General features: G+C 43.6%; 1 protein-coding gene across 2 annotated transcripts in view; it reads right to left on the bottom strand.

Annotated features, from left to right (window-relative positions):
* The window catches only part of zc3h18 (zinc finger CCCH-type containing 18), a 293,021-nt gene that overhangs the window by 25,870 nt on the left and 242,715 nt on the right, over positions 1–24,436 (bottom strand). For both annotated transcript variants that reach the window (XM_073070500.1, XM_073070499.1), the window contains exons 13-15: positions 10,075–10,224; positions 6,649–6,789; positions 4,950–5,116 (exon numbers count right to left, since the gene is read on the bottom strand). In XM_073070500.1, coding sequence (XP_072926601.1) covers positions 4,950–5,116; positions 6,649–6,789; positions 10,075–10,224 — 458 coding nt within the window. The remainder of the gene's footprint in view (positions 1–4,949; positions 5,117–6,648; positions 6,790–10,074; positions 10,225–24,436) is intronic.

The raw sequence follows: 24,436 nt of genomic DNA, 5'->3' as shown, positions 1-24,436 counted from the left end.
TGACACCTGCGATCCCGTGAGGAAGTATAAAGGAGGGTCTGGGGGGGACGACCCCTTCAGACGCACCAAGGAGACACGATAGTGATCCTGTCGTAGCGGGAAGCCATTTTGAAGGAAGCCACGTGCGTTAGATTCCGAATCGGGAGTCTGTGGCTGGAATCACGGACAATCGCTTTTAACTAACAACAGGAAAGCCTGCTCTCCTGATTCCACCGCTTTGCTTCGTAAGGACCTGGGCAAGTGTTCCTTTTCTCACCAATCTCTCTCTCTCTCTCCAACATGGGAAACTCAGCGGTTCCCAGAAGGCTGAAGCCTGTCGATTTTTTGAATGACTGTTATCTTTTTCCAAATGGACAAGATATTATCCCCTAGACAACGATAGAGCTTATTTCTTATTGAGTAGTACTACCCCCGCGCTTTAGATTGAGTATTGACGATTTATGGTATCTGAATGTTTGTATTAACCTTACTTTTGTGCCCCTTTATAAATAAAAACGTTTGAAAATGGTACCATCAGACTTCAGCGGACCTCTCTATCTTTGCTGGTAAGTGATCCAGTTACGGGATACGTAACAATATGTACAATGTCTGAAATACATCTTATGGAAAATTTGTTTGATGATGAACTTCAATAAAAAAAATTACAAAAAAAAAGAAAAGTAAGTGAAAGGGTGCAGCAAGAGCCAACAGGTGATGGGTGGGTCCAGGTGAGGAGGGTGATAGGGAGATGGAGAAGGGGGGGGGAGTGTGAATAGTGATAGAGGGTGGGAGGTGATGGGTGGATCCAGGTGAGGAGGGTGATAGGGAGATGGAGAAGGGGGGAATGTGAATAGTGACAGAGGGTGGGAGGTGATGGGTGGATCCAGGTGAGGAGGGTGATAGGGAGATGGAGAAGGGGGGAAATGTGAATAGTGACAGAGGGTGGGAGGTGATGGGTGGATCCAGGTGAGGAGGGTGATAGGGAGATGGAGAAGGGGGGAATGTGAATAGTGACAGAGGGTGGGAGGTGATGGGTGGATCCAGGTGAAGAGGGTGATAGGGAGATGGAGGGGGGGGGGGAAATGTGAATAGTGACAGAGGGTGGGAGGTGATGGGTGGATCCAGGTGAAGAGGGTGATAGGGAGATGGAGGGGGGGGGGGAAATGTGAATAGTGACAGAGGGTGGGAGGTGATGGGTGGATCCAGGTGAAGAGGGTGATAGGGAGATGGAGGGGGGGGGGGAAATGTGAATAGTGACAGAGGGTGGGAGGTGATGGGTGGATCCAGGTGAAGAGGGTGATAGGGAGATGGAGGGGGGGGGAAATGTGAATAGTGACAGAGGGTGGGAGGTGATGGGTGGATCCAGGTGAGGAGGGTGATTGGAAATGTGAATAGTGACAGAGGGTGGGAGGTGATGGGTGGATCCAGGTGAGGAGGGTGATAGGGAGATGGAGGGGGGGGGAAATGTGAATAGTGACAGAGGGTGGGAGGTGATGGGTGGATCCAGGTGAGGAGGGTGATAGGGAGATGGAGGGGGGGGGGAAATGTGAATAGTGACAGAGGGTGGGAGGTGATGGGTGGATCCAGGTGAGGAGGGTGATAGGGAGATGGAGGGGGGGGGGGAAATGTGAATAGTGACAGAGGGTGGGAGGTGATGGGTGGATCCAGGTGAGGAGGGTGATAGGGAGATGGAGAAGGGGGGAATGTGAATAGTGACAGAGGGTGGGAGGTGATGGGTGGATCCAGGTGAGGAGGGTGATAGGGAGATGGAGAAGGGGGGAATGTGAATAGTGACAGAGGGTGGGAGGTGATGGGTGGATCCAGGTGAGCAGAAGGATAGGGAGATGGAGGAAAGGCGAGTGGGAATAGCAACAAAGGCTAGATGTAGGAGTAACTGGGTAAATCAGGAGAGGATAAAAATGGGATGGAGGCGGAGCAGTTACCCAAAATTGGAAGAATTCAATGTTCATATCTTTTGGTTGTGCATTTCTCAGGAGGAATATGAGGTGCTGTTCCTCTGGTCTATGGAGGTATGGAGGAGGCTCTAGACAGACATTTTGGGAATGGGGAGGATAAGTAAAATGGCAGAACTGGTGGACTGAGCACAGGTACTTTGTAAAGTGAATGATTGCTCAGTTTCAACCAAGAGAGAATTTGCAGTTGCTGGAAATCCAAACAACACACACAAAATGCCGGCCAGGCAACATCTATGGAAAAGAGTGAACAATCGACATTTCGGGCCAAGACCCTTCAAAAGGACTGGAGTAAGATGATCAGGGTAAAAAGGTGGGGGGGGGGGGGGGGAGAGAGGAAAAGAAATACAAGGTAGTTGGTGATAGGTGAAACTGGGAGAAGGGGAGGGGTGAAATAAAGAGCTGGAAAGTCAATTGATGCAAGAGGTACAGGGCTGGAGAAGGGGAAATCTGATAGGCAGGTAAGGAGATGAGGTGAGAGAGGGAAATGGGAATGGGGAATGCCCTCACCCCATCCCAGCAGGGATAGGGTTCCTCTTGTCCTCACCTACCACCCCACCAGCCTCTGTGTCCAGCACATAATTCTCTGTAACTTCCACGATCTCTAATGGGATCCCACCGTCAAACAAATCTTCCCACCCCCTCACTTTCTGCTCTCTGTAGCAATCGCTCCTTACGCGACTCCCTTGTCCATTCGACCCTCCCTACTAATCTACCCCCGGCACTTATCATTGCAAGCAAAACAAATGCTACACTTCCTCTCTTACTACCATTCAGGGCCCCAAAAGGTCCTTCCAGTGAGGTGACACTTCACCTGTGAGTCTGTTAGGGTCATCTACTGTATCCCGTGCTCCTGTACATCAGTGAGTCCTGCGTAGACTGGGAGACTGCATCACTGAGCACCTACGCTCTGTCTGCCAGAAAAAGCAGGATTTCCCACTGGCCACCCATTTTAATTCCACTTCCCATTCCCACATATTAGTTTGTTAGCCTCCCTCCATTGCTCCTCCACTCAGGTTGGAGGAATAACACCCTATAATGTCTGGGTAGCCTCCAACCTGATAGCATGAACACTGATTGCTTGAACTTCTATGTCCTTCAAGAGATTGTCTGATGGTCTATGAGACTGATATAATGATTTGAATTTAACTTCCTCACTAACATGGTGGGATTTAAACCTGGTGGCCCTGGGTTATGTGGCCCAGAACTCTGTTTGCAAATCCTGTAACTTAGCCACCATACTGTCTCACCCCACACTTAGTTATTAAAGCCACATCCTGAAACTTTGCAAGTAAATAATTCTTAAAAATATAGTGGGTGTCTCAGCAAGATCTAGAAAAACACATCCATGCATTTATTTTTATTAGGCTTGATTACTCTTATGGCGTTTTCACAGTTCTCTGTAAAAAAAAAATCACTCAGACAGCTACAGTTCATTCAGAACGCTGCTGCTAGAGTCCTCACCAAGACCAAGAAAGTACAACTTACTACTCCAGTTCTCAGATTGCTACAGTCTTCCTGTCCATCAGAGGATTGACTTTAAAATATTACCATTGGATTATAAAGCACTGAATGGTTTAGGGCCAAAGTACATCTCTTGCTGCATCATGAACCTTCTCGAGCTCTTAGGTGTCTGGGGCGGGTCTGCTTACCGCCACCCTGGTCAAAAATAAACATGGTGAAGCAGCTTTTAGTTACTATGTTTCTTGTATCTGGAATAACCTTCTAGAGGATCTGAAGTCTGTCCCAATTTTAATTTCTTTTAAACCAAGGCTTAAAACTTCTCTTTTCACTGTACTTTTAATTAGAATCTCCGGCACTTGAATTTCTATTTATCATAGCTATTTTTGAATGACTTTATTTTCTTATATATTGTCTGAAATTTGATGATAGATTTTTATATCTTGTTCCATGTAAAGCACTTTGAACTGCCTTGTGTTTGAAAAGTGCTATTGAAATAAACTTCCTCACTTGTTATCACAGAGACATTGATTTAGTGTGGTGGTGAGACCCAACCCGGAGTACTGCGAACAGTTTTTGGTCGACTACCTACAGGAAAGACGTTAATAAGATTTAAAAGGTGTGGAGACAATTTACAATTGCCAGGAAGGTTGAATAGGTTAGTACTTTATTCTCCAGATCGTAGAAGAATGAGGGGAAATTTAATTGAAAATTTATGAGAAGTATAGATAGAGTAAATGCAAGCAGGGTTTTTTCACTGAGGTTGGGTGAGATCAGAATCAGAGGTCTTGGGTTTAGGGTGAAAGGTGAAATATTGAAGGGGAGGATGGTGAGTGTGGAACAAGCTGCCAGCATAAGTTGCGGATGGGGGTTAGATTTCAACATTTAAGAGAAATTTGGATAGGTACATGGATGGGAGGGGTATGAAGGTTGAGGTGCAGGTCAATAGGACTAGGCAGATTTATAGCTCAGCACAGATTAGATGGGCCGAAGGGACTGTCTCTATGACTCCATGACTAATTCACAGTAACTAAATTAACGTATTAAATTATCAACACAACAGATACGGGTGAGTGCAAAGTTTAGATCTGGACTACAAGGTCTATAGAAATTAAGATTATCCAGGTGTTGTTCATGTCATTAATGGGTTAAAACAATTCTCTGCATTTCAAACTGGTTTAATGTTAATTTAATTTGTGAATGCATACCAGGTATGGGAATTCCATGTTACTGATCTGCTGCCAAGATTACAACTGTAGCATGATCCAACTTGAATATTTTAACTACTACGTCAACACCTAAGGCAAACACAAGCAGAACATCCTATACTCAGTTAAAAGAGCTCGGTTACTTGGAACTTGAGCCATACAGCAGAGTTGGACAGAATTTACCAACCAAAAGGCAGCCGAGAGCTGTAACAAATGCCTGCAGACCTTGGCAACTAGTGCCTGGGTTACATTCCCTCACCTCAGTCTGGGCACAAATCAGCCCCTTAGGACTGGTGTGAATTCTTTTATGCCAAGGGATGGTACGCACCTTTTTCCTTTTGCTTCTGCTGCTGAGGAGGGGCTTGTGATCTGGAGCTTGCAGAGGACACAGGACTGGCTAGATCTGCATACATATTCTCCGAGTCTGCACTTCTGATAGAGCTACTGCTTGACGATGCGCTGGACACAGAAGACACACTGCTCACACTGAGGGATCTAGAACAAAATGAATTCTTTAAAGCACTTTTACATAATTCAAAATAAAACTCTGGGGTACAAATGTGTGACCAACTCAAATGACACATCAAGCTTCTGAATTCATTCCTGTTATCAAACTTGTAGCTTCTTTTAACAAGGAAAAGATATTTCCCCTCTCTCTTTTTCCATTCCCTATTCCAGTTCCCCCTTACCCTTTCGCTTCACCATACCGGCCCATCACATCCCTCTGGCGCCCCTCCTCCTTCCCTTTCTCCCATAGTCCACTGTCTTCTATCAGATTCCTTCCTCAGCTCTTTACCTTTTCCACCTATCACCTCCCTTCTTCTCACTTCATCCCCCCACAGCCACCCACCGCTCCTCTCACCTATTACCTGCCAGTTTGTACTTTTCCACCTCCCTCCACTTTCTTATTCTGGTATCTTCGCACTTCCTTCCCAGTCCTGATGAAGGGTCTCACCCCCAAAACGTTAACTGTTTATTCCTTTCCGTTGATGCTGTCTGACCTGCTGAGTTCCTCTATTGGGTATTCAGTTGCATTGACACCCAAGCAGATCACACTCTGAGCTCATCTATGAGAGGCAAATCAGATGCCCAGAGTTGAATGAATTCCATTGGCAATGCTGTCAATTTATGTATTATTACTGTAGTTTTACATGGTGGAGGCTCAACAGTTGAGTTAGTAATGCAGGGAGCAAGTTCAGATCCTATATTGACAGCTGTGGAATTTTTGTTTAAAAAGGTCATTGATAATTTTAACAACTGTTAAAGGAATTCCAGTCTCAAAAAAGGTTAACACAAAAACTGTTTCTCCTTCTGTACAATGATGTCAAGCTTTAGTTTTATTTCAGATATCTGCTCCTTATTCAGGTCCTATGAGTGCTGTGACTACCCTCACTATATTTCTCAAGTAGTGAGGGCTGCCAGTCAATTCACATAAGAACTCATAAGAAGCCTGCTAAAAACCTACCCTGAACTTGCAGACAACAAGCGTCACCACATGGACTGAGGGTGGCATGGTTGCGTAATGCTTTGCAGCACCAGCTGTAGGATTGGGGTTCCCACTGCTTTCTGAAAGGAGTTTGCATGTTTTCCCCTGACTGTGTGCTCCAGTTTTCTCCCACATTCCAAAGGCGTATGGTTAGTAAGTTGTGGACATACCGTATTGGGCCAGAAGCATGTCAACACATGAGCTGCCCACAACACATACATATTCATTCACATTGTGTTGGCTGAAGACAAAATCAACATATTTCACTGGATGCTTCAGCATACATGAGCAAATTAAATCTCATCTTTAACCATTTGTGATCCAGAGTCAGAATTTTGGTATTTTCCTCTTTTCTAGTTTAAGATTCTGAGGCCCTTGACCTCTAAGGGACATGACTATATTAGCCTAAACTAGTGTTGCTGTGCACTGACCTCTCAGAAAACGACTGCTCATTATGAGCATAGTGGCAGGATGACTAATTAGTTGAAATGCATTTTGCACTAGAAAATCCACACTGCTGACCAGAGACAGCCCACTTTACCTGGATCGGTGGGAACCTGATGCAGATCGAGAGCCAGATGCTGACGTAGACCGAGACATGGAGCGAGAATGTGATGGTGAACGTGAACTTGACCCACTGTAACTACTGCCACTATCACTACCACTCCCACTTGCAGTCTGCCTGTTAACAAAAAAGACAATTTAGGGTTTAGTGATCAGATAAGGAATATTAGAGAGACCGACCAGATGTAAATAGAATAATCCAAAGGAACAGCTAAGAACTTAAGTAAGCATTTCCTCAGCATGGGGCCTTAATGTACTACACTGAAAAATAAAAACCATTATGCATTTTGTCCTTTGGTGGCCCCTCTTGTTTATAGTTCATAAATCAGAGTACTGAGGTACAGAAACAGGCCCTTTGGCCCATCTAGTCCATACCAGACTGTTACTCTGCCTAGTCCCATTGACCTGAACCCATGCCATAAGCCCTCCACACCTCTCCCATCCATGAACCTATTCAAATTTCTCTTGAATGTTGAAATTTCCACTGGCAGCTCGTTCCACACTCACATCACTCTCTGAGCAAGGAGGCTGCCCCTCAGCTTCCTTTAAACATTTCACCTTTCAATCTTAACCTACGACCTCAAGTTGTAGTCTCACCCAATCCATTTACCCTATCTATACTACTTGTAATTTTGTATACCTATATCAAATTTCCCCCTTTTTTTTTACACTTCTGGAAAAAAAATGCTAATTTTCCCCTATACTTTAGGTCCTGAAGTTCCAGCAACATCCTTGGATATTTTCTCTGCACTCTTTCAATCTTATTGATATATTTCCCTGAAGGGAGGTAACCGAAACGACAAAATTAGGCCTCACCAAAGTCTTATACAGCTTCAACATAACATCCCAACTCCTGTACTCAGCATTCTGATTTATGAAGGCCAATGTGCCAAAAGCTCTCTTTATGACCTACCTTTTCTACCTGTTACACCATTTTTAAGGAATTATGGATCTGTATTCTCAGATTCCTCTGCTCTTCCGCACACCCAGTGCCCTACTGTTCACTGTGTAAGTCCTATTCCAGTTTGTCCTACTAAAGTGCATCACCTCACACTTCTCTGCATGAAATACCATGTAATTTTTCCAGCTGCAAACTTGATAGCCTTCCTCTCTGTCCAGTTTGGCCTCTAGATTTAATTTTATAGCAATTTCATACAAGTCCAAGGTACCGAGCATGTCTAGCAAGGTCCGATTTAACCTCTTGGGCTGGTTATCACCCTGCAGATGATAGGGCATGGTCCTCGACTTATCAACTCTAAGCGTGCCCAGTAACTCACGGATGAATCTGCTCTCAAAATCCCATCCCTGATCTCTATGTATTCTTAATAAATGAAATACTTCTCCCACAACGGCTTTGCCACTGTAGACATCCTCTGGTCCTTGGTAGGAAAAGCCTGAGCATATCTGGTGTAGTGGTCTGTGATGACCAAGACATTCGCCTTGTTGTTGGCATCGGGTTCTATTGACAGGAAATCCATACACACCAGGTCCAGAGGTCTGGCACTCTGCAAGTGGGACAAGGGAGTGGCCGTGTAGGCAGTGTCTTCTGCCGTATGCATCAAATACATGACTTGCAGTATTCTTCGACCTCCTGGCTACTCTGAAGACAAATGTGCAACATAGGAGCTCACGGTTCCGTTCATTTGTTCCCCGTCAGCCTCCTCTGAGCATAGTCGACCCTTGGACTCTCACTCCAAGTCCACTCCGTTCGGTGGTCTACCAACTCTTTCTTCTCTCCTCATCTTTCCCCTACAAAAGACCACGAAATCCCTGCTCCCAGACCCGCAAGAAAGAATAACATCCCTCTCATTGGATGGCACACACTTCAAAGCCCCATTATCTCTAGCCATAACCCAAACATTGCTGCTACAGAGAAACCATTACCTTAGCAGTGAAATACTACAAAGAGGCCATTACATTAGCAGGGAAACCTTACAGCACGTTACACAAGCAAATGGAACAAGTCAGGATAGAGAGGAATAATGAGAACAATCAAATCGTGTGCAGTTCTGGTCACCCCATTACAGACAGGATGTGTAGGCTTTAGAAAAAGTGCTGAAGAGGTTCACTAGGTTGCCTGGATAGGGAATATAAGCTATTAGCAGAGGTCGGACACACTTTTTTCTGGAGGCCAAGGGGAGACCTGAAGTTTATAATATTATGAGAAGCATAGACCGAGTAGTCAGTCAGTCATTTCTTCAAGCAGAGAAGCAAGTGACTTGCAGATGTTGTAATCTGGGGAAACTCTGCAGCTTGGGTCATTTCTGTGGGAGGAAAGGAATTATCAATGTTTTGAGTTTCAACTGGGAATCAGGACTGAGAGTAGAGATGTGAGATGGTATGAAGGGGAGTGGTGAGAAAGGAGTCCGAGGTGATCAGTGGACTGAGGGGGTGTGGAAGATGACAGACATGGTGGGGCAGGGAAAGGGAGGGGAGTGGAGCTGGTGAATAAGATGTGAAGGCAGACAAAGAGAGCCACAAAAATGGATGCACCATCTGCCACTCATTTTCTTCTCACATTCATCTGTCAATAATAGCAATAAATTTTAATCTGAAAGAAAACAAGATATGAAAGAGCTTTAGGTATAAGAACCTTCCAGAAAGCAGGCAAAACAAAGAAGTACATTCATCACATTGAAGATAGGTTAGTACAGAGAGGACCATTGTGCTGAAAATGAGGGTAGGTGTGGACAGCCATAAGAGTAACAATTTGGGAATTGAGAAGATAGCAAAATGTGGGCAATGTAGCAAAATAGCATAGATACACAGAGAACATGGCAACATGCCCCTTAGTCACAGGTCCATGCTAATCAAGGTGCCTATCAACTTGCTCCTTAATCTGCTTTTAATCTTTACCCCTCACCATGAACCTGTGTTTAAGGGACTGTGTTTTACACCTTGCCCCCAGAGGAATGCTGTTCTGTTTGGTTGCACTCATGTATAGTTAAGTGATAATTAGACTTGAAAGCAATGCATTTTGCACAATGGTTGTTTGCCCTTGTGTTCTGTGTGGTCTTTCATTAATCCTATTGCGTTCCTTTGTATTTACTGTGAATGCCTGCAAGAAAATTAATCTCAGGGCTGTATATGGTTACATGAATTTACTTTAAAATTTTAACTCTAGTGAAAGAGCTTAAGCAGTACAGAAGTAAACAGTGAAGTTACTGAACTGGTGTCTATAGGTCTTGACTACTGGCAGGGAGATGTGATACTGAATCCCCATTGAGATTGTGGGGAATCTGGAATCTAAGAAGCCAGTATTAATAATGCTGTAACAAATTAACTATTTCTCTCTGCAGTGATGTGTTGAGGATGTTCTGTCAGGGTTGCAGAAAATGATGTCCCACAGATTATAGCTTTGGCCAAAGCAAAGAGCTTATCAAAAAGTAACTGGTTGCCAGACCTCCGGGGAGGTGTGCGGGGCACCCGCTCCTTCTTCCTTCCCTCTCTGTTCTCGGCAGGTTTCGCACCCTCTGCACCAGCCTTTGTAACCTTTGCTCCTGCAGACGGACCTGAAGGCTGTGGCGACGGCAGTTTTTTCACAGTCTTATCACTGTTGGAGAAACAGAAGATATAATATTAAGTAGCCCGTGAGTAATAGCTAAGAGCTACTAGAAATTCTTGAGTCATAGAGCTGTTCAGCACAGAAACAGGCCTTTTGTTCCATCTACTCTGTGCCAAACTATTAATCTGCTAAATACCCATTACCCCATACCCAGACGACAGCACTCCTCTCAGATACCTATCCAAATTTCTCTTCAGTGTTGCACACTCTCACTACTTTCTGAGTGAAGTGGCTCCCCCTCAGGTTCCCTTAAACATTTCACCTTTCACTCTTTAAGTTGCTGAGCCTCTTGTGATGATCTTTGCATCATCAATAGGGACGGGATAAGTACCAGATGACTGGAGATTTGCAAATGTTGTTCCCTTGTTCAAGAAAGGGAGTAGAGATAACCCAGGAAATTATAGACCAGTGAGTCTGACTTCAATGGTGGGTAAACTGTTGGAGAAGGTCCTGAGAGGCAGGATTTATGAGCATTTGGAGAGACATAATCTGATTAGGGATAGTCAGCATGGCTTTGTCAAGGGCAGGTTGTGCCTTACAAGTCTGATTTAATTCTTTGAGGATGTGACAAAGCACATTGATGAAGGGAGAGCAGCGGATGTAGTGTATATGGACTTCAGTAAGGCACTTGATAAGGTTCCACATGCAAAGCTCCTTCAGAAAGTAAGGAGGCATGAGATTCAAGGAGACCTTGCTTTGTAGATCCCAAATTGGCTTGCCCACAGAAGGCAAAGGGTGGTTGTAGATGGTTTGTATTCTGCATGGAGATCGGTGACCAGTGGTGTTCTACAGGGATCTGCTCTGGGACCCCGCCACTTTGTGATTTTTAGAAATGACCTGGATGAAGAAGTAGAAGGGTGGGTTAGTAAGTTTGCGATGACACAAAGGTTGAGGCTGTTGTGGATATTCTGGAGGGTTGTTAAAGGTTACATTAGGACATCGATAGGATGCAGAACTGGACAGATGGACTTCAACCCAGATAAGTGTGAAGTGGTTCATTTAGGTAGGTCCAATTTGAAGACAGAATATATTGCAGTGTGGAGAATCTGAGAGATCCTGTGGTCTGTGCTGATAGGCCACTCAAAGCTGCTGCACAGGTCGACAGTGTTGGCATTCATCAGCCGTGGGACTGAGTTCAAGAGCCATGAGATAATGTTACAGCTATGTAAGACTTTGGTCAGATCCCACTTGGAGTACTGTGTTCAGTGCTGGTCACCTCACTACAGGAAGGATGTGAACACTATAGAGACAGTGCAGACGAGATGTTGCCTGGATTGGAAAGCATGCCTTATGAGAATAGGTTGAGCGAACTGGCTTTTTTTCCTTGGAGTGACAAAGGATGAGAGGTGACTTGATAGAGTTGTATAAGATGATGAGAGGCATTGATCGTATGGATAGCCAGAGGCTTTTTCCCAGGGCTGAAATGGCTAACACGAGGGGGTATAGTTTTAAGATGCTTAGAAATAGGTACTAAGGGGATGTCAGGGGTAAGTTTTTCACCAGAGGAGTGGTGGGGGCATGGAATGTACTTCTGGCAATGGTAGAGGAATCAGATGCAATAGGGTCTTAAAAGATAGGTACATGGAGCTTAGAAAAACTAGAGGGCTATGTGCTAGGGACATTCTAAGCAGTCTCTGGAGTAGATTACATGGTCGGCACAATATTGTGGGCTGAAGAGCGTGCAATGTATCGTAAGTTTCTGTGTTCTTTGTTAACCCACAACTTCTAATTGCTGTCTCACTCAACATCAGTGGAAACGCCTGCTTGCATTTAGCCTTTTGGAATCCTGCATAATTTTGTATACATCTACCAAATCTCCCCTCATTTTCCAGTGCTCCAGAAAAATAAAGTCCTGACTTATTCAACCTTTCCCTATAACTCAGGTCCTTAAGTCCCTAAAACACCCTTGTAGCTTTTGTCTGCACTCTTTCAATCTTATTGATATATAGACAATAGACAATAGACAGTAGGTGCAGGAGTAGGCCATTCGGCCCTTATAGCCAGCACCACCATTCACTGTGATTATGGCTGATCATACACAATCAGTACCCCGTTCCTGCCCTCTCCCCATATCCCTTGATCCCGCTATCTATAAGAGCTCTATCTAACTCTCTCTTGAATACATCCAGAGACTTGGCCTCCACTGCCTTATGGGGCAGAGCATTCCACATATCCACCACTCTCTGGGTGAAAATGTTTTTCCGCATCTCTGTTCTAAATGGCCTACCCCTTATTCTTAAACTGTGGCCTCTAGTTCTGGACTCACCCATCAGCGGGAACATGCTTCCCGCCTCCAGTGTGTCCAATCCCTTAATAATCTTATATGTTTCAATCAGATCCCCTCTCATCCTTCTAAATTCCAGAGTATACAAGCCCAGTCACTCCAAACTTTCAACATATGACAGTCCCGCCATTCTGAGAATTAACCTTGTGAACCTACGCTGCACTCTCTCAATAGCAAGAATGTCCTTCCTCAAATTTGGAGACCAAAACTGCACACAATACACCAGGTGGGGTCTCACCAGGGCCCTGTACAGCTGCAGAAGGACCTCTTTACTCATATACTCAATTTCTCTTGTTATAAAAGTCAGCATGCCATTAGCTTTCTTCACTGCCTGCTGTACCTGCATGCTTGCTTTCATTGATTGACGTACAAGGACACCTAGATCTCGTTGTACTTCCCCTTTTCCTAACTTGACTCCATTTAGATAGTAATCTGCCTTCCTGTTCTTGCCACCAAAGTGGATATCTTAGTTGTTGTTCTGTACTAATAAAGGTCTGAAGCCAGGCCAATTAGGATAAAAAAATTCAGCAGCCACCCACAATGTCATAAACATTCTTTCTTTCATACATCTCAATAAGCAACATGTTCCAATCAAGAAATACAGTGCCTATAAAAAGTAGTCACCTCTGCCCCTGGAAGTTTTCATGTTTTATTTTTTACAACATTGAATTACAATGGATTTAATCTGGGTTTTTTGACACTGATCAACAGAAAAAGACTTTGTCGTGACAAAGTGAAAACAGATTTCTACAAAATGATCTAAATTAATTACAAATATAAAGCACAAAATAATTGATTGTATAAGTATTTACCCCTTTCAAGTCAGTACTTAGTAGATGCACCTTTGGCAGCAATTACAGCCTTGAGTCTGTGTGGATAGGTCTTTATTAGCTTTGCATATCTAAACACTGAAATTTTTCCCTATTCTTCTTTACAAAACTGCTCAATCTGATAGATCAAACTGCATGGGGATCATGAGTGAACAGCCCTTTTTAAGTCCAGCCACTCCAGGACATTAACTTTGTTCTTTTTAAGCCATTCCTGTGTAGCTTTGGCTTTATGCTTGGGGTTATTGCCTCGCTGGAACACAAACCTTCTCCCAAGTCACAGTTCTTTTGCAGACTGCATCAGGTTTTCCTCCAGGATTTCCCTGTATGTTACTGCATTCATTTTACCCTCTACCTTCACAAACCTTCCAGGGCCTGCTGCAGTGAAACATCCCCACAGCATGATGCAGCCACCACCATGCTTCACGGTAGGAATGGTGTGTTCCTGATAATGTATGGTGTTTAGCTTACGCCAAATGTAGTGTTTAGTTTGATGGCCAAAAAGCTCAACTTTGGTTTCATGAGACCATAGAATCTTCTTTCAGCTGACTTCAGAGTCTCCCAGATGCCTTCTGACAAATTCTAGCTGAGATTTCCTGTGAGTTTTTTGTTCAACAGTGGCTTTCTCTTTGCCACTCTCCCATTAAGCTGTGACTGGTGAAGCACCCAGGCAACAGTTGCTGTATGCACAGTCTCTCCCATTTCAGCCACTGAAACTTTTCAATAACCTTTTCATAGAGTTGCTTGGAATGTTCTTTTGTCTTCATGGTGTATTTTTTTGCCATGACTTTTCAGCTACAGGTATATTTTTATGACAATCAATTGAAACACCTTGACTGCACACAGGTCTCCAAAAACAGATCTCCATTTAACAAATTATGTGACTTCTAAAGCCAATTGGTTCCACATTAAAGGGGATAAATACTTTTGCAATTAGTTATTTTGTGTTTGATATCTGTAATTAATTTAGATCACTTTGTAGAGATGCTTTCACTTTGACATGAAAGAGTCTTTTTCTGTTGATCAGTGTCAAAGAAGAGCCAAATTAAATCCACTGTGATTTAATGTTGTAAAGCAATAAAACATGAAAACTTCCAAGGTGAAAGGGTAAATTCTTGTCATAGGCACCGTAGATAGTCCAAAAAGGAAGATAGTGTAAATGGCTTCATTGCCCATTCAGAAATCTGATGGTAGAGTGGGAGAAGCTGTTTCTGAAACGTTGAGTGTATGTTTTTCGGCTCCTGTATCCTCTCCTTGATGGTCGCAATGCCAAGAGGGCATATCCTGGGTGATGGGAGTCCTTCATGATGGCGCTACCTTTGGAAAATATCCTGAATGCTGGGGAAGCTAGTGCCCTTCAGAGTCTCCCACATGCCTTCTGGCAAACTCTAGCTGAGATTTTCAACAGTGGCCTTCGCTTTGCCACTCTCCCATCTCAGCCACTAAGCTTGGTCTCCTCCAGAGTTATCATCGGTCTCTTGGTGGCCTCGCTCACTTGTCTCCTTCTTGCATGGTCACTTAGATTTTGAGGATGGCCTGCTCTAGGCAGATTTACAGTGCCATATTCTTTCAATTTCTTGATGATTAAGTTAACTGTACTCAAAAGGATATTCAGTGACTTGGAAATGTTCTTGTATCCACATCCTGACTTGCGCTTTTCAATAACCTTTCCATGGCGTTGTTTGGGGTGTTCTTTTGTCTTCATGGTGTAGTTTTCGCCAGGATACTGACTCGCCAGCAGTTGGACCTTCCAGATACAGGTGTATTTTTACTACAATCAATTGAAACTATAAGACATAGGAGTAGAATTAGGCCTCACTTCTCAGCCTTCTTCCCGTAACCTTCGATGCCATGCCCAATCAAGAACCCATCAAGCTCTGCCTTAAATACACCCAACGACCTGGCCTCCAAAACTGCCTGTGGTAATAAGTTCCACCACCCAGGTTCACTAGTTTTTGCTCAAGAAATTTCTCCACATCTGTTTTAAATGGACAGCCCCTTATATCCTGAGGCTCTATCCTCTTGTCCTAGACTCCACCACCAGGGGAAACATCCTTTCCACATCTACTCTGTCTAGGCCTTTCAATATTCAAAAGGTTTCAATGAGAACCCCCTTCATCCTTCTAAACTCAAGCGAGTACAGACCCAAAACCATTAAACATTCTTCATATGATAATCCTTTCATTCCCAGAATCATCCTTGTGAACCTTCTCTGAACTCTCTCCAATGCCAGCACATCTTTTCTTAGATAAGGAGCCTAGAACTGTTCACAATACTCAAGGTGAGGCCTCACCAGTGCCTTATAAAGCTTCAGCATCACATCCCTGCTCTTGTATTCTAGACCTCTTGAAATGAGTGCTAACATTGCATTTGCCTTCCGCACCTGTAAGTTAACCTTTAGGGTGTTCTGCACAGGGACTCCCAAGTCCCTTTGCATTTCAGATTTTTGGATTTTCTCCCCATTTAGATAATAATCTGCACATTTACTTCTTCTACCAAAGTGCATGATCATGAATTTTCCAATACTGTATTTTGTTTGCCGCTTTCTTGCCCATTCTCCTCATGTACAAATCCTTCTGCCATCTACCTCTTCCCTCAACACTACCTACCCTCCACTAATATTCGTATCATCTGAAAACTTGTCAACAAAGCCATCTATTCCATCAGATAAATCATTGATATACAGCAGAAAAAGAAGTGGTCCCAACACCCACCCCTGCAGAACACCACTAGCCACTGGCAGCCAACCAGAAAAGGATCCTTTTATTCCCACTCGCTGTCTCCTACCAATCAGCCAATGCTCCAACCATGCCAGTATATCTCCTGTAATACTATCGGCTCTTAACTTGGTAAGCAGCCTTATGCATGGCAACTTGTCAAAGGCCTTCTGAAAGTCCAAATATGCAACATCCACAGCATCCGCTTTATCTCTCCTACTTGTAATCTCTTCAAAAAATTTCAATAGGATTGTCGGGCAAAATTTCCCCTTGCTAACTTTGTTCTATCTTGTTTCATGTCGCCAAGTACTCAATAATGTCATCCTTAACAATTCACCATGCCGGAGTCCAATTATTAAGAAAGATAACTGCTAATGACCCTAGGATGTGGTTCATCTGGTCTGGTTGACTTATGCATCCTGAAGTCTTTCAGATTTTTTGAGCACCTTCTCCCTTGTATTAGTAACTGCACTCACTTCTCTTTCCTCGCACACTTCAACATCTGGCACACTACTAGTGTCTTTCACAGTGAAGACTGATGCAAATTACTCATTTAGTTTATCTGTCATTTCCTTGTCCCTCGTATTTCTTCGGCCTCAATTTCTAGCAGTCCTATTTCTACTCTCATCTCTTTTATTTTTTTTTACATACTTGAAAAAGCTTTTATTATCCACTTTGATATTGTTTGCTAGCTTGTTTTTAATATTTCATCTTTTCCCTCTTAATGATTCTTCTAGTTACTCTCTAGATTTTGAAAGCTCCCCAATCCTGTCTTACCACTAATTTTTACTCTGTTGTATGTTCTCACTTTGCTTTTACATTAGCTTTGACTTCCCTCATCAGCCATGGTTGTACTATTTTGCCGTTTGAGTATTTCTTTGTTTTTGGAATACAGTCAGCCCTCTTTATCTGCAGGGGATTGGTTCCGGGACCCCTTGCAGATACCAAAAAATGCGGATGCTCAAGTCCCTTATTTAACCTGCCTCAGTGCGGCTGGACTTTAGGACCTGGGGCAGCTCCGGACCCACCGCCTGTGGCTGCTGCTGAATCCGCAGTGTTTCTGTTCCATTGACGATTGAAAATAAAGTGGAAATAATAAAGTGATTGGAAAGAGGTGAAATGCCATTGGTCATTGGAAAAGCATTAGCCTACAGTCGACCAACGATCGGAACAATTTTAAAGGATAAAGTGAGAATATGAAAGGCCCAGCCCCGATGAAAGCTACAATTATTAATAAGCAATCCAGTGGTTTAATACATACTATATACTAAGACAATCGTTTGACTAACTGACACTAAATAATACCAAATGTACCTGTTCCAAATTACATACAAATCTGACTTAAAGACTGCCTGTACTTTAAATCATCTCTAGATTACTTACAGTACCTAATACAATGTAAATACTATGTAAATAGTTGTTATACCGTATTGTTTAGGGAATAATGACGACAAGAAATAAAAGTCTGTACATGCTTAAACGAGTGCCGGAGAGAAAACTTCCATCTTTTTTTCAATCCTGATCCGCGGTAATCTACGCACATCCTCCCGTATACTTTAAATCATCTCTAGATTACTTATAATACCTAATACAATGTAAATGTTATGTAAATAGTTGTTATACTGTATTGTTTAGGGAATAATGACAAGGAAAAAAGTCTGTACATGCTCAAACAACAAGTGCTGGAGAGAGAACTTCCAGGTTTTCCTGATCAGCGGTTGGTTGAATCCGCGCATGCGGAACCCGCGGATAAGGAGGGCCGACTGTACATCTACCCTGCACCTTTCTCATTTTCCCCAGAAACTCACACAGTTGCTGCTCTGCTGTCATCCCTGCTAGCAGCTCCTTCCAACTTACTTTGACCAACTCCTCTCTCATACCACTCTAATTTCCTGTACTCCTCTGAAGTACTGCTACATCTGACTTTACTTCCTCCATATCAAATTTCAAGTTGAACTCAATCATACCATGATCACAGCCTCCTAAGGGTTCTTTTACATAAGCTCCCTAATCATCTCTGGTTCATTACATAACACCCAATCCAGTATAGCTGATGCCCTAGTTGGCTCAATGACAAACTGCTCTAAAAAGCCATTTCGTAAGCGTTCAACAAACTGACTCTCTTGAGATCCATAACCAACCTGATTTTCCCAATCAACCTCCATGATGAAATCTCCTATGACTATCATAAGACTGTCCTTTTGACATGCCTTTTCTACTTCATAAGAACATAAAAAATAGGAGGAGGAGTAGGTCATCTGGCCCATCAAAACTGCTCCGCCATTTAATAAGATCACGGCTGATCTGACCATGGACTCATCTTCACCTACCTGCCTTTTCCCCGTAACTCAATTCCTCTACTATGTAAAAATCTATTCAACTTTGTCTTAAATATATCTACTGAGGCAGCTGCCACTGTTTCATCAGGCAGAGAATTCCACAGATTCACCACTCCCAGGGTAAAGCAATTCTTTCTCATCTCTGTCCTAAATCTACTCCTCCAAATCTTGAGGCCATGTCACCTAGTCCTAGTCTCACCTATCAGTGGAAACTTTCCTCCCTCTATCTTATCTATCTCTTTCATAATTTTATCCGTTTATATAAGATCTCCTCTCATTCTTCTGAATACCAGCGAGTACAGTCCCAGGCAACTCAATTTCTGCTCATAGTCTAACCCCTTCATCTCTGGAATCAACCTGGTGAACCTCCTCTGCACCGCCTCCAAAGCCAGTATGATAAGGTCTTTTAAGAGACCCCTGGACAGGTATATGGAGCTCAGAAAAATAGAGGGTTATGGGTAACCCTAGGTAATTTCTAAGGTAAGGACATGTTCGGCACAGCTTTGTGGGCCAAAGGGCCTGCATAGTGCTGTAGGTTTTCTGTTTCTATCCTTCCTCAAATAAGGAGACCAGAACTGCACACAGTACCCAGCTGTGGCCTAATTTCCCATTTTAATCTGTGGTCCACATCCAAAGTACTGTTGGGAGGCCTGTATATAACTACAATCTGGTCCTTTTACCCATGCAGTTTTTTTCATAACTCAACTGAGAAGGATTCAACATCTTCCAATTCTATGTCACATCTTTCTAACGATTTGATGCCACTCTTTACCAGCAGAGCCACGCCACCCCCTCTCTGCCTTCCTATCCCTCCGATACAACGTGTGACCTTGGACATTCAGCTCCCAATTACAACCATCCTTCTGCCACAATTCAGTGATGGCCACATCATATCTGACAATCTATAATAGTGCAACAAGCTCATCCAGCTTATTTCTTAGTCTGACTGCAAGCTATCTTTCCTTTTTTACTATCTGTCCTATCCTGAGTCCCTTCACTCTGGTTCTCATTCCCCCACCAAATTAATTTAAACCCTCTCCAACAGCTCTAACAAACCTGTCCATGAGAATATTGGTTCCCTTCAGGATGTAGTTTTGGGGTACTTGGATGTTATGTTCCCGATGTTGGGGTAGTCCAGAACCAGAGGCCACAGTTTAAGAAAAAGGGGTAGGTCATTTAGAACTGAGTTGAGGAAAAACTTTTTCACCTAGAAAGCTGTGGATCTGTGGAATGCTCTGCCTCAGAAGGCAGTGGAGGCCAATTCTCTGGATGCTTTCAAGAAAGAGTTAGACAGAGCTCTTAAAGATAGCGGAGTAAAGGGATATGGAGAGAAGGCAGGAACAGGGTACTGATTGTGGATGATCAGCCATGATCACAGTGAATGGCGGTGCTGGCTCGAAGGGCCGAATGGCCTACACCTGCATCTATTGTCTATTGACACATGATAAAATAGGACATCAGCATAAACTCCTCAAGGAAAAATCTTTCCTGATATATCTGTTGGAATTCTTTGAATAAATAATAAGCAAGATAGACAAAGGAGAATTGGTTGATTTTGTGCACTTGGATTTTCTGAAGGTCTTCGACAAGGTGCCAAACATGAGGCTGCTTAATAAGCTACAAACTCATGGTATTACAGGAAAGATTTAGCATAGACAAAGCAGTGGCTGATTAGCAGGAGACAAAGATTGGGAATAAAAGGAGCCTTTTCTGGTTGGCTGCCGGTGACAAGTGGTGTTCCACTGGGGTCTTTTGAACAAGTCATGTGCCCTCTAGAAGAGATCCCAATGATCCAAGTACCTTAAGCCCTGCCCCTGCATCAACTTCACAGCCACACATTTACCTGCCAAATCATCCTGTTTCTACCCTCACTGGTGTGTGGCATAGGCAGCAATCCAGAAATTACTACTCTGTAGGTCCTGCTTCTCAGCTTTCTACCTAGCTCTCTATCTTTTCAGGACCTCTGTTTTTCCTTCCTATGACATTGGTACCAATATCTACCAAGACTTCTAGCTGCTCTCTCTCCATCTCCTAAAGGCTGTTGAAGTGATCCAATACGTCCCTCATTGCACATGGGAGGCAACAAATCATTCGGATGTCCCATTCACATCCACAGAATCTCCCTGTTGTTCCCCTGACTACTGAGTCCGCTATCAATACTGCTCTCATCTTCTCTCTCTTCCCCTTCTGCAGCACATATCTATGCTCAGTGTCAGTAACCCGGACTCTGTGACATTCCCCTAGGAGGTCACCCCTCCACAATAAGCAATATACTTATTACTGAGAGGAATGGCCACAGGGGTGCTTGACTGCACAGGGGACCTCCATTTAACTAATTATGTGACTTCTAAAACCAGTGATGATTTGACGTGTCATATTAAAGGGGGTGAATACTTAAACAATCAATTATTTTGTGCTTTATACTTGTAACTAATTTAGATAACCTTGTAAAGATCTGTTTTCACATTGAAACAAAAGTCTTTTTCTGTTGATCAGTGTCAAAAAAAGGCAAATTAAATCCACTGTAGTAAGATAACAAAACATGAAAACTTCTGAGGGGGGGGTGAATACATTGAATAGGCACTGTAATAAAAGCTGTTTAACGTAAACTGTGCTGGTCAGGCATGTACTTCACTTAACAGATGTAATGCTGAGGATTTATAAGGGATTGGTCAGACCGCAGGGAGTATTGTGATCAGTTTTAGGTCCCTTATCTAAGCAAAGATGTGCAAGCATTGGAGAGGGTGCAGAGGAGTTTCATGAGAATACCTTTGGGAACAAGAGGGTTAACACTTGAGGAGTGCTGGAGGGCCCTGAGCCTGTACTCAATGGAGTCTGGAAGAAAGGGGGTGGGGGAATCTTACTGAAACATATCGAATATTGAAAGGCCTAATTAGTAATGGATGTGGAGAGGATGGTCCCTGCAGTGGAGGAGTCTAGGACCAGAGGGCAGAGGGACACCCATTTAGAACAGAGGTAAGAAGGAATTCAGTAAATCTGTTGAATTCGTTGCTGCAGACAGCTGTTGAGTATATTCAAAGTGGAGGTTGATAGGTTTGTGATTAGTAATGGTGTCAAGGTCATGGGGAGAAGGCAGGAGAATGTGGTTGTGAGGGATATGATAGAATGGTGGAGAGACTTGATGGGCTGAATGGTCTCATTCTCTTTCTATTTCTTATGGTCTTCTGGTATAAATATACAAGCTTTTTAATGTAGGACAGGGAATGTACTTCACAGACATCTTGTAAATCCAACAAAGTGATAGTTCAAACGTGAAACACATTTTTAGAAATGGTTCCTGCACATGAATTTTGTTTACTTATCAGCTAAATCAAACAAATTATTGTAATGAGATAAAGGAGAATGTTGAAATTTGTAATGAGTTCATAGTTTCAGATTGTGAAATCGGAACATTCGACAGAATTGCATCATATTAATTTGTTCTACAGTGATGAAGTCATAGTATTAAATTTATTTCAGGACAATGGGGGATATGAGGCCACTTGATCTGCATGTGAATGGCCATCTCAACAGAACAGCTGCAGGTCTCACCATCAAGTTCCTTCACCCTAACCTTATGAACTTACTAAAAACCAAAGAACAACACGATGCTGTAAATTCAAAAATACAGAAAATGCTAAAATACTCAGCAGGGCAGATAAACAGATAACATTTCTGTAGCAGATAAACAGTTAACATTTCAGATTGAAGAGAGGGTGGGGGAGGGATGATAGAACAAAGATAACCTTTCTTATAGGCTGAAGACAGGGTTGCCAATGTGATCCTGCTGATTATGACAACTTAAAGAAGGTGGGGGCGGGGGGAGAGAGAGAGCACGAGAGGGGGGAGGGAAGGGGGAAGGGGGACAGAAGGGGAGGGAGAGAGAGGGGGGAGGGAGAGAGGGGGGAGGGGGAGAGAGAGAGAGAGAATATGAAAGCTGGAATGTAGGTCAGAGCATCTGTTGAAACCTGAAAACAAAAACTAAAGAAGAATTTTAGGAACGCTCTGCATTTCAGACAGTGATAAAGCAGAGGGATAAGTTAGTCTTACAGATAGTTAAACAGCAGAACTGGCCAGTTGCAACATAGAGAAAAGCATGTGAAATGGGTAAATCAATATTAGAACACAGAACAGTACACATTCGGCCCACAATGTTGTGCCGACCCTCAAACCCTGCCTCACATATAACCCCCCACCTTGTATTCCTCCACATACCTGTCTAGTAGTCTCTTAAACTTCACTAGTGTACCTGCCTCCACGCACCAACCACTCTCTGAGTAAAAAACCTTCCTCTAATATCCCCCTTGAACTTCCCTCCCCTTACTCCCCTTAGAAGCCATGTCCTCCTGTACTGAGCAGAAGTGCCCTGGGGAAGAGGCGCTGGCTGTCCAATCTGTCTATTCCTCTTAATATCTTGTACACCTCTATCATGTCTCCTCTCATCCTCCTTCTCTCCAAAGAGTAAAGCCCTAGCTCCCTTAATCTCTGATCATAATCCATACTCTCTAAACCAGGCAGCATCCTGGTAAATCTCCTCTGTACCCTTTCCAATGCTTCCACATCCTTCCTATACTGAGGCGACCAGAACTGGACACAGTACTCCAAGTCTGGCCTAACCAGAGTTTTATAGAGCTGCATCATTACATCGCGACTCTTAAACTCTATCCCTCGACTTAAGAAAGCTAACACCCCATAAGCTTTCTTAACTACCCTATCTACCTGTGAGGCAACTTTCAGGGATCTGTGGACATGTACCCCCAGATCCCTCTGCTCCTCCACACTACCAAGTATCCTGCCATTTATTTTGTACTCTGCCTTGGAGTTTGTCCTTCCAAAGTGTACCACCTCACACTTCTCCAGGTTGAACTCCATCTGCCACTTCTCAGCCCACTTTTGCATCCTATCAATGTCTCTCTGCAATCTTCAACAATCCTCTACACTATCTACAACACCACCAACCTTTGTGTCGTCTGCAAACTTGCCAACCCACTCTTCTACCCCCACCTCCAGGTCATTAATAAAAATCACGAAAAGTAGAGGTCCCAGAACAGATCCTTGTGGGACACCACTAGTCACAACCCTCCAATCTGAATGTACTCCTTCCACCACGACCCTCTGCCTTCTGCAGGCAAGCCAATTCTGAATCCACCTGGCCAAACTTCCCTGGATCCCATGCATTCTGACTTTCTGAATAAGCCTACCGCGTGGAACCTTATCAAATGCCTTACTAAAATCCATGTAGATCACATCCACTGCAATACCCTCATCTATATGCCTGGTCACCTATCAGGCTTGTTAGACACGATCTGCCCTTCACAAAGCCATGCTGATTGTCCCTGATCAGACCATGATTCTCTAAATGCCCACAGATTCTATCTATAAGAATCTTAGAATCTTTTCCAACAGCTTTCCCACCACAGATGTAAGGCTCACTGGTCTATCGGACTATCCCTACTACCTTTTTTGAACAAGGGGACAATATTCGCCACCCTCCAATACTCCGGTACCATTCCCGTGGACGAGGACATAAAGATCCTACCCAGAGGCTCAGCAATCTCTTCCCTTGCCTCGTGGAGCAGCCTGGGGAACATTCCATCAGGCCCCGGGGACTTATCCATCCTAATGTATTTTAACAACTCCACCACCTCTTCTCCCTTAATATCAACATGCTCCAGAACATCAACCTCACTCATATTGTCCTCACCGCCATCAAGTTCCCTCTCATTGGTGAATACCAAAGGGAAGTATTCATTGAGGACCTCGCTCACTTTCACAGCCTCCAGGCACATCTTCCCACCTTTATCTCTCATCTGTCCTACCTTCACTCTTGTCATCCTTTTGTTCTTCACATAACTGAAGAATGCCTTGGGGTTTTCCCTTACCCTACTCGCCAAGGCCTTCTCATGCCCCCTTCCTGCTCTTCTCAGCCCCTTCTTAAGCTCCTTTCTTGCTACCCTATGTTCCTCAGTAGACCCATCTGATCCTTGCTTCCTAAACCTCATGTATGCTGCCTTTTTCCACCTGACTAGATTG

This window comes from Hemitrygon akajei, chromosome 17 (genome assembly GCF_048418815.1).
Source record: "Hemitrygon akajei chromosome 17, sHemAka1.3, whole genome shotgun sequence".
Classification (NCBI taxonomy): domain Eukaryota; kingdom Metazoa; phylum Chordata; class Chondrichthyes; order Myliobatiformes; family Dasyatidae; genus Hemitrygon; species Hemitrygon akajei.
The sequence above is the reverse complement of the archived record's forward strand: the minus strand, read 5'-3'. Positions and strand labels throughout refer to the sequence as shown.